This window comes from Suillus bovinus (assembly GCF_016758785.1).
Source record: "Suillus bovinus strain UH-Sbo-P2 chromosome Unknown EDB93scaffold_189, whole genome shotgun sequence".
Classification (NCBI taxonomy): domain Eukaryota; kingdom Fungi; phylum Basidiomycota; class Agaricomycetes; order Boletales; family Suillaceae; genus Suillus; species Suillus bovinus.
In genome coordinates, this window is record NW_024542245.1 from 22,703 (window position 1) to 33,508 (window position 10,806).

The 10,806-nt window shown below is 44.2% G+C and overlaps 2 protein-coding genes across 2 annotated transcripts; both read left to right on the plus strand.

Moving 5' to 3' along the window:
• Positions 1–15: 15 nt before the first annotated feature.
• EDB93DRAFT_1109658 (uncharacterized protein) lies at positions 16–1,304 on the plus strand (the record flags this gene model as incomplete). Its single annotated transcript, XM_041447995.1, has 8 exons — positions 16–151; positions 291–388; positions 434–473; positions 537–693; positions 742–801; positions 851–976; positions 1,064–1,127; positions 1,176–1,304. 8 exons carry the CDS (start codon positions 16–18, stop codon positions 1,302–1,304), a joined length of 810 nt encoding a protein of 269 aa, XP_041300774.1.
• A 9,094-nt stretch (positions 1,305–10,398) lies between these two features.
• Positions 10,399–10,803, plus strand: EDB93DRAFT_1066353 (uncharacterized protein; the record flags this gene model as incomplete). The annotated part of the gene is made up of 2 exons (XM_041444906.1): positions 10,399–10,506; positions 10,579–10,803. Coding segments are annotated over 2 exons (333 nt in total), but the record flags the coding sequence as incomplete, so codon positions are not given.
• Between the last annotated feature and the right edge of the window lie 3 nt (positions 10,804–10,806).

The window sequence follows — 10,806 nt, forward strand, 5'->3', positions numbered from 1 at the left end:
CCTTTATCTGCAACAATGCCTCTCTTTGCCACAGTTTTCAAGAAGTCGACACAGCCACAGTGTTACAAGACGCTAGCTCATTTAACCACATACAGTGGTTCCATTCATGCACTTGCCATTTCTAATGATGGGTGTATTCTTGCAGGTGGTGGTAAGTAGGCAGGGACTCAGCCACAGCTAGTGCTAAAAACAAGTAGGCACAAAGGGCATGAAGCTCTAGGATATTAATTCTTGCAAGGAACTCCCATGTCCATCTCATCATAAATCACAGGGAATGATTAGTTGTGCAGTGTGGGCCACAACGAGGCAAACCACAGCCGCAGTAGAGACCCTCTGTTACGGAACAGGCCTGGGTTATATCACATTTTTGCGACATGGTCTCATAGATGTAAGTGCCCAGCCATGTCAATTGACCTTCTGTTAACGATTACAGAACAATTTTCAGGAGATTTGCGCAAGGAGACTTGGATCAGGTTTTGAGATTACTTGCCAGTCATGTCATCCAACTTCCTCTGAAGGCAACATGTGAATTGCAGTTGGAATAAGAGACAAGGTGGTTCAAGTTCTCATGCTCAATACGAGCACACAGCTCCAGTCCATCTTTGCAGTGCAGCTTGAAAATACAGTACCCAAGTCTGTAGCATTTGCGGATAACAGAGTCATCTATGTCTTCAGGCTGTATGATGGCAAATTGTGAGTCCCACTACTGCAGAACTTTTCCCGATACTCATGATCAAATAGCATGAAACTGGAGGAAGAAGATGGTACTATAGTGGAAGAGATTAGCTGTAAATCAATGATGTAAGCTGCCACTGCTCTCAACATGCACATTACTGACATTATCCAGTAGCCACACAGCGGTGCACCAAAAGCATGGGATTTTCATTGTAGACAATGCAACTGATGGCTTTACATTGTATTGCCTCGAAGGCAAGGGGGAGCCCCTTCGAACATTCGTGACTGCTTTGCCAAGAGTGTCAGTCCCAAAGCAAGTGGTGTTTGGAGAATAAGGCAAGGTAGTTGTAGGAGGAAGTGATAATGGACTTGCATATATATTCAATAGGAAGATGGGGCAGGTACTCGAAACCCTCCATCATGCAGATGCTGGCCTGGTGCAAACAATAGCTGTAAGTATTACGATTGGGCACAAATAATGTCACTGACCGAGTTTTCAGGCACACGATCTTGATGGCCGCTGCACAATTGCCTGTGCTTTGCCGTCAGGCCGGGAGAAAACTACAATCAAGATATGGGTACATGACTATGTGGTGCAGAAGGTATCCAAGACTCCTCCACAGAACTAATGGTCTATCTCGCGAACATTGATGTTCCTGATACAAATACTGGTGCTGTTGTCAATGAGTGTGTTCCGAGTAAACTCTAAAGACATGTTTTTTGTAAGTTGACCATTTTCTGGCAGCAGTTTGACTAAGTCGCACCTCAGGACAGAGCAATTAATAAAATGCACCAGTATATGACTTCAGCAACAATGGTTAATGCAGCCGACGACATGTCAAAGCGGCCATGATCTTTGACAACTATGAGTACTTAGACATGCAGAGGGAAGGCCAAATGGAAGGACCCATGAATGACATCAGGATGCTCCACAAATTGGCAAAGAAGCTCATGGAACTAGCTGAAAAAGGAGGTGAAGAAATCAATGAAGACAGACACAAGGGCCCAGAGGTGAAAGATCGCAAGACAAATCAGCGAGTAGCAGATGTAGATAGAAAGGACGTTACTTTCATCCAAGCATAGTCTCTCGTCCTAGCATAGTACAGTTGCACCAATGCAGAAATAGATTGACCGACATGCGTAGAAGGCATGGATAGTCGCTGCCCCCTCCACTGTATGTATGGTGGAGGGGTTGACAGGATGGATGGATCCACGCAATCTAAAGGATTGTAGCTGTTGAGCCGCTGCTCCGCACATGTGGTTGAGAAGTTGATGGCTGGATTGAGGACATCAGGCACTAGCTTTTATAGGCTGAACTACACACCAAAATTATGCATATCACTGCACCTGCATGATTAAAGGATTGCCGAGCGGGAAAACAAAGAAAAAGGTGATGTGCTCCATTGGGAGGCATCACAGATGAGGTGTGACATTTGATGTAGGCTGGAAGGTTGCAAGGTGGTGGTCAAAGTCCTAGTGATCAAGAGGATGATGGTACATACCGTCAAGCTTGGAGAATGTGTAGAACGATGAACTTAAAGTGAAGCTCGACTTCGATGCTCCTGGATAAAATTATTCACAAGTTATTTGTGACTATTTGTGCGCTGTGGTCATCAAAGTCATTAAGTCTTATGTATCCTTATCCAGGTTATGGTTTCCTTATATTATTACTCATATGGGCTCAACTGTTTGTACCGTTGAGTCCATCACCCTCAATGACCTTCCTTGGCTCAACCGTTTGTACTGTTGAGCCCATAGTTCTCGATATACCACTTCCACCTTCCCGACAGCACGACCATATGTACAGTTGTGTCTGCCTTTCCCTCCTGATTTTTTGTCACTACACCCTGGCTCAACAACCTTAGTGGCCTTCTGCATCCTCCCCACAGCATGACCGTATGTACCGTCATGTCTGTCCTTGCGACTTTGCTTCGCCTTTGGAACAATCAAGGCCCTGGGTGGTTATTGATCATGGGTTTGACATCCTCTCCCTGAGGACTGCCCATAATTGGTGATCCATCTCATACCTGGTTGAGACAGCTGCCAGCTCTTCCACCACAATCCCAGCGCAGACGGATATGAGGTTATCCTTAGCTGTAGTTGGCATCATCGCCACATTCCTCATTGCCGTTGTCCTGCATGATGTGGGAATCATGCATGGACATGAATACTAGGTGACCCTCAAAAGACAAAGTCTGTTAGCTTAGTCCTCAGACTAGTCAACCCATACCTTGGTTTCAAACCATGGTTCATATTTCCAGTTTTCCCCAAGTTTCATGATCTGAATACGTTTTGACGGAAAAAGTCTAATGTGAGATGGGAATCACATTTAGACCTAGTTGATGTGAGAAGAGAAATGGAGGTTAAGGTATAGCCTTGCCTTTGGCTTATTCACTTTGGCTAGAGAAAACCATAGAGAAAAGTACAAAGCCTATAAAAAAACCTATCCAAAAAGACCGTGTTTCAATTCCTGCCAACTGTCTTATTTTTGCTACCTACTTTTCTCTAGTGTTTCTTTACTTTACTTTTTCATTAGGATGCTTTGACTCACCTGACACTTCATAAAATTGTACCCATAGGGTATGATGTCATTATGATGTCATAAGACTCCACAGATACTCCTGCAGGTATTCTGTTGAAAGATATTATGTCATCAAGCTCTAGATTATTCTACTCTACAATGACATCATTCATGATGTCATTTCCTTCTAGAATATTCTGCTTCACAATGACTCACTCTGACTCACTCATGGAAGGTTCTGGAATCTTTTGCTCCACAATGATGTCACTCTTGATGTCATTATGATGTCATTACTCCACATTCCAGAATGTTCTGCTCCACAATGATGTCATAGCTCCATCTTTCACTTGTATTTTATTCTTTTATTGGGTTTGACCCAATATTTTGATTGGTCCTCCTTATTTTTTATTGTTTGTGAACCTAGGTTACTTTCCCGCACAAAATGTATATAAGGAGAGCCCATTCTCCCCCAAAAAAATATGATCTCCCATTTGTAGCAATCTGCCTATCAGATATTTCACTTGCAAAGTTAGTCCCTTTGAAGTGAGACAAGTGCAGGGAAAAGAATTCCCTTGAGATTATAAGTTTCTTACCTTAGAAACTTATTTAGTGCTATAGACCAAGCGTTCTTGGTCATATATATTGTCTTTGAGACCCCTTTGTCTCATTGCTCTGTGCCCTTTGACTAAGCGATCTTAGTCATCTATCATATTGTTGAGACCACGTCTCACTAGTTGTCCCATAGACCAAGCGATCTTGGTCAAGTTATAGTCCCCTTTGTTCAAGCGATCTTGAACACATATCGTATATTTGAGACCATTGTCTCACAGTCAAGTGTCCATAGACCAAGCGATCTTGGTCATATTTCATATATTTGAGACCACATCTCACTAGTTCCAGTATCCAAGTCCAGAGCCTAGAAGGAGATTTCCTAGGCAAATACATTCCAGAAACCGAATTACATGTCTAGAAGCTTATTCCTAGACAAGAGATTTGAGTTTCAATAAAGAAAAGTAAAGCTCCGGCTAGGTTGATCTTAATAAAAGATTAGTTTAGCGAGCCTCCCAAGAACTCACACGTTATCTACCACGAAATAGGAAAAGTCGTAGACCGTGTTAATCGAGGACTGGCAAGCAGTCTTATCCAAAGTGTAATTGTGGTGTCATTACATTTACACGACTTTATATAAGACCCTCGGTTATTAAGACACCAGTTCAGCTATTGCAACTTTGGTTCAAGGTAAGTGTCCTTCATATCCTGTGTGATATCTGCATTGAGGGCCATCCACCCCACCTTGCGGAGGACTCGTCTTACCTTTCATTTATTATTCTCATTGGTCACTTGAATCTTTCTGCTCTTATTCTTGTACTCAAACAATTATTCCTCAGCCCTGGACAACATCTGGAACTACTGGTCCTCAGAAGTCCCTTCTCCCCTTCCACATCTTCAATCTAGCACCAGCCATTGGAAGTGAAGTCCAGCATTTTGAAGATGATAGCATCTACGTTTGTGCCCCATTTTGGCTCCCTTGTGTTCATTTCCTGGTTTGGTAGTTATTATTGAAGGTAACATTGTCATACAAAACCCGCTGTTGTTATTGACATTCTGTCGTCTTCTAGCAACTGTTGTTATTATTGTATTGTTTCGCCACTACAAATTGTTATTGTTATTGCCTCCCTAGAAAGCCTGCCCCCCTGCAGTTGGACCCTGCCACTTCATCGTCTTCCCAGAATCAAGTTCCATCACTGACAAGAGGCTGTCTCATTGTGGCTGTCTCTGCCCTTCATGCCCACATCCCGTGTAGTTTGTAAGTGGTGCACTTGCCAGGAGTGCATTGAAAATGGTGATCGTACTGAGGATGGTTCACCTAAGGGGGCGCTCATTGCAGAGCATCTCATGGCAGCTCATCTCTGTTACAATGAACATTTAACCCTACTTATTTTTCCTTTCTGTAACCATAGCACTGACTCTAGACTCATCTAGACTCGGCTATTCTCTTATCAAGCGGGCTGTCCGCACTTCCTTTCTTCTTGATTGTAACCTAACTACTATCATGTGCCGCATGGTTGTTTCACCTATTCTTGCTATCTTGATAGGTTGTACTATTTACCTATCTTGTTACCTTTCTTGACGCGGCTGTGCTGCCCTTTGTTACCTATATAAACTCCATGTACAACAGTAGTATTCTTTAACTTAATCTACTGGGTTTTCCCTTGAATCCTCTTCTATAAGGTCTCCAGCCTTATAGTCTGATATCTGATTCTAAGACAGTCACTCACTGTCTTAGCCTGAACCCTTGATAGGCAGAAGTACTAAAACCACTTGCCACTGAACCTAGATAGAAGCCGCCGTGCTCGTCTAGTGAGAACCCTTGATCCTGAACCCTCCTTGTACTAGGAGTTCAGAACAAGCTGTCAACAAGACTGGTCTATCTTTGACCATTGACAGAAGAACTATCCCAGTCGTAACAATCTCCAATGTACCCAATGTGCACAAGCCGAACATGTTGCACTCACTCATGCAGATGGCTCTACTCCTGTACATGGCCCTGGGCCAGAGCAACACAATCCTACTTCACCATCTATTCCAACTCTAGCAGATGATCTTGAGTGACTCATGTTGTCAGATCTTTCTGTCGCATGACCCAGTGGCACATGTGCTCATGTCTCTGAACATCTGGAACACTGCAACACCACACCACTAGTATCTATCCCAGCTCTTGTAGATGATCTTGAACGACTTACTTTGTCTGCCCCTTTGTTGCACGAGACACCAAAAGGTGCAAAAATCGCTGGACCAAGGGAAAATCGGCGGACTGTGAAGGACTTAAAAGTTCTCGATAATATTGAGTTGCGCATTCAACGGTGCCTTCACTTATTATTTGCTGGTAATTCCGATGATATTTGTCATGAGTTACCTTTGCTTCGCACAGCTGTGGAAAAAGTGAAATGAAAAGTGGACCTTGTAGTCGCATGGAAGAAAGCAATCATGTTGGAGATAGATGGCTTAGAAGCCCGGTTCATCAGTTGCAAGCCGTCCGCAAGGGACTTACATGCAGCAGTTGAGTTTGATACTGGTGAGTGTTGACCATTTTAATCATGGCACCGTGCTCATCAATCAATAGACATTCACTATAAATCCCCTGTGAATCACTATGATGAAATTGCACAAGTCGCACTATTCATCGGTGTGATGTGTAAAGTCATCATGGGGGTCAGTAGACGAGGCTGTTACTTCATTATGGGACTCATTTCAGTCTTGCTATTTCTCACATTCTGGAGATCAGATGGTACCCTTAGCTCTTCTCATGAAATTGTGCTGAGGCAAATTCTGATGACTTCTGAAACTATGCTCACAAAATTCCATCTCACTGGGAAAACTGTCATACATGTGGTCTGCCTCAGCTGCCATTGCACTTATGGTCCTCATTATGCAGAAGGCTCGACTATTCCTACATATCCTGAACGTTGCACGCATTGACCCACACCAGAGGCCGAATGTGGTCACCCAGTACTTGAGAATGGGTGCAATGGAGTACTCCGACCAAAGAAGACATTTGTGCACCACGATTTCAAAGACTATCTCGCTGGTCTCCTTTCCCGTTGTAAAGAGTAAATCTCCACTGGGCTCAGCAGAAATTGTACTACCTAGTCAACAATGTTTAGGTAGATCTTAGCACGACCTATGCTGCTATACTTGCAGAGCAAGTGTGTTCGATCCTAAAGGGATTACTAATTGGTATTAGTAGTAAAAATGTGTCAGTAATGCAAAGAACAGAATGTCCGATGTGCAAAACAATGTCCAAAGGTAATCCAATGATGTCCGAAGATACTTATCCGATGTCCGAAGCCAAAGTGCGATGTCTGAGATTTTGGACTTTCGGACTTCTCGATAATAGGTCAGAAACTTTATAACGAGTGTCGGGTTGTGAGTGGTATGCGCGAGTATAACAAGTGACAGAGTATGATGGTGAATGAACGGTAATATTTTGCAATGCAATTAAGAACTACTAAAATATTCTGGGTGATCCGCAGAGTCGGGAAACAGCTCCTAACTACTGGATGATGATTGCTACAGGTCACCACAGAGTATTTAAGTAAGTACGTAGAAATTTGGAATACTACAGGGGAAGATAGTAGCAATATATTTCGGGTCCGATGTCCTATGTAATAAGACACGAGGTGCTGCGGACATGTAATAATGCGGTACAAATGTCAGAAAATGTGCATGGAAATAACTACGCACCTAGTGAGGCTAGTTCAGATTGACAGGACACGGGATGGACAAGTGCGCGTGAAGTGCAATCGGCCGATGTGATGTCTGAAGGTCTGATGCGCTGGATCCGATACGGAGTGGCTCGGACATGTGCGAAAGTGTGTCGGACATGTGCGCATATGTTTCAGGTGTTGACGTGAGTATGAAAATACGTGGTTTCAAGCCCAATGCCGCAACCATCGCTACACCGTGCAGATATTGAAGCTGCGATGGATCAAGCTTGCAATTATTTGCAGGACTCCATCAACTCTCCGCATCCACCCTTGATGAAAAATGCATTCAAAGCTCAATTTCTTCGTCAGTTTTGTGGCCCAGAGCCAGGTTCGCTGTTCATTGATAGAGGAGAGGAGGGACATTATGCCTTCGCCTTACACATTGATTTCTTTAATCCGGAGGGTATGAACTTGCGTGGTGCCAGCACCTCCTCTGGAATCATTTCTATGGTGTGCTTGAATCTGCCATCAGATATCAGGTACAAGCCTGAAAACTTGTATCTCACAGGCATCATCCCAGGTCTGAAACAGCCATCACTCGAGCATCTGAATCATTATATCCGACCACTCATCAATGATATGGTAGATTCATGGGAGTGTGGTATCAAATTTTCCAAAACAGCATGCTATCCTACCGGCCGACTCACTGGCAGCGCTATTGCTCTCGCTGTTTGTGATCTTCCTGCCGCTTGCCATCTCGCTTCTTTGGCCGGAACAGGTAGCCACTTCTATTGTAGTGCATGTAATTGCTACCACAAGACTACCTATGGTAGAGTGGACTTCAAGAGTTGGAAACTTTGGGATAAAGACAGACTAAGGGAGTTTGCTGAGCAGTGGAGGGATGCTGCGATGACCTCCAAATGTGAGAGGCTATTTAGAGATCATGGTGTCCAATATTCAGAGATGTGGCATTTGCTGTACTGGGATCCTCCACACCAACTTGTCATTGATCCAATGCACTGCATATTGGAAGGTTTGGTCCAGCACCATACCCGTAACCTTCTCGGCCTGACTACAGGGACCACACCCACCTCATCAACTTCAGCCCCTCCGGCTTTTTCATGCGAACATGTTCAACGTGCCTCCGGGGACGATGACAACCAAGGAAGTGACCCAGGTCTCTGCTATACATGCACTCCTTGTTTCATAGTTGTCTTCTGATGATGACAAGCTAGAGGAAGACCTTGGCAAGCTAAAGAATTCTCTGTCCCACAAGAATGCGACATCTCTTAAGTTCGTTTGTGGTGTCTTGGGATGCATTCCCCAGAAATCTGGTAGATTGTTCAAAATTGACTATGCAAAGGCTCTTGTAGAATGGGTAAGTTCTTGATTGTGCTGTTGCCTTTTCGTGAGTTTGCTATGTTTGTTTTTAGCAGCTGCAGAAAACCTTTTGCTGCTCCCCAGAAGCAACACCGGTTTGTGTCTCCAGATGTGCTCACTCATGTTCGAGATGTCATCCAGGAGATGACTGTTCCAACTTGGTTTGGTTCAGTCCCAAGTAATTTTGGAAGTGCAGCTGCCGGGACAATCAAGGCTGATGAGTGGCGCTCACTAATCACTGTCTACATTCCCATTGCCCTTGTCAGCTTGTGGGGGGCTGGTACCTCGCATCCTTCCGATGAAGTTGGTACCCTCCTCAGAACTGTTCTTGATCACACAATGGAACTTGTTTGTGCAGTATATCTTGTGTGTGTGCCCGAACAGCGACCCCAGATAGAGCACATGCTTATCGTTCCCACATTGCACATTGTAGAGCCTTGCGTCTCCACAGGCACTTCCCTCAAATTCTCCCACACTCCCTACACACTCCAGCTCTAATCCTAAGGATACATCTTGCGCAGTAGCACTTTATATATTTTACTTTGCAGATTCCACACACAGCCACTCGCACTTTGCGCGCACCACACACCACGCATCTGCATACCCATCCATCTGTCCTCCCCATGTCCTTAGATGTCCATTGGTGCGTTTTCTCACTATATTCCCATTTTGACTAATTATTTCCATCGCTAATTCTCGGCCTAGTGCTACGTGCGCAGCTGAGACCCTATTACCTATCTTGTGTACTATATTTAGCTTACTCGGCTCGCTACATTGGACCTGTATGCCTAGCGGTGCTTAACTATCTTTACATATACTATCTCTTTACTCTATTTTCTGGGTTGATTTTCTGCCCACTTTCTATGTGTCTCTAGATACTAAGAATTTTACTCATTATTTGCAAGTGACTATCCAAAGTCGCGTGCTTCAGTTCTCAGTCTCTGTCTTAGCATCAGCCAACCTTAGTTGGGGTGTTAACACTCATCTCGCTTTGGCTTTCCTTTGTTACTCTCGCTCGGTAGTCTCTTGCCTTTGCTTGCATGCACTACCTTAGCATTGCGCACCTCGTCCTTCGCTTATCACACTCGCACATTCGCCTTTTGCACATTGCATTGTTTTCGCCTCGCGCTTCACGCATTACTTAGCCTTAGTACTTTATTAGTTGTTTGGTGTCCCTCTTTTTACAAAGAGAGGTTTCCCTTAACTCAGTTAGCTGCCCTTGGGATGACAATTTCACTTGCACCCGGGTCTATCTGTGTTTGCTTAGCTTAGCACCAACTTTCCCCACAGTTGAGATTCCTCATCTTCAGCGTTATGTTGCAAATTTGATGAAGGTACACCCCACCTTCACTCTGTGTCCAAACCACCATGCTGCCTTCCATATATATGACTACTTAGTTCTATTTGGCCCTGCCCACTCTTGGTGGTGCTTCACTTTCAAACACTTAATTGGAATACTTCAGCGTCTTCCAGTCAATCACAAGTCAGGTGGGTCATTATGGAACATCAGTTGGAGTGGCATGGACTCATTTTTTGCAAGGCGAGTTGGAAGCTACAATGCTACATTCTTTTATCAGGACTGCAAAGCTTCTCTATTGGCTCAGTTGACCAGATTGTCCACCGGCTATTCAAGAGTGCAAAGTCCTGTTTGACAGAATGTATGCTCCCAAGAGCACTACAAGCCTCGACAAAGAACTTGCTGAAGATCCTTTGGACGACAGTGTTCAGGTTCCCTCCTCTGCTTTACCTGCTGCCATACCCAAAGACTTATACATGCTTATCAAACGACGGAAGGCGATATTGCATGCAAGACTAAGATTTGATGGTATTATTTACAGCAGAGCTTCTACGCATGTTGGGAATAGTCAAGTCCTTTTTTACCCTCAGGGTGACCGGTTGTCATCTCCTGTCCCTGGCAGCATCCAACATATCTATGCTATGCCCACAGGTGAACTGGTATTTGCTGTACACAGACAGCTCTCACTGTATTGTCATGACCACACTATTGACCCTTTTGCTGTC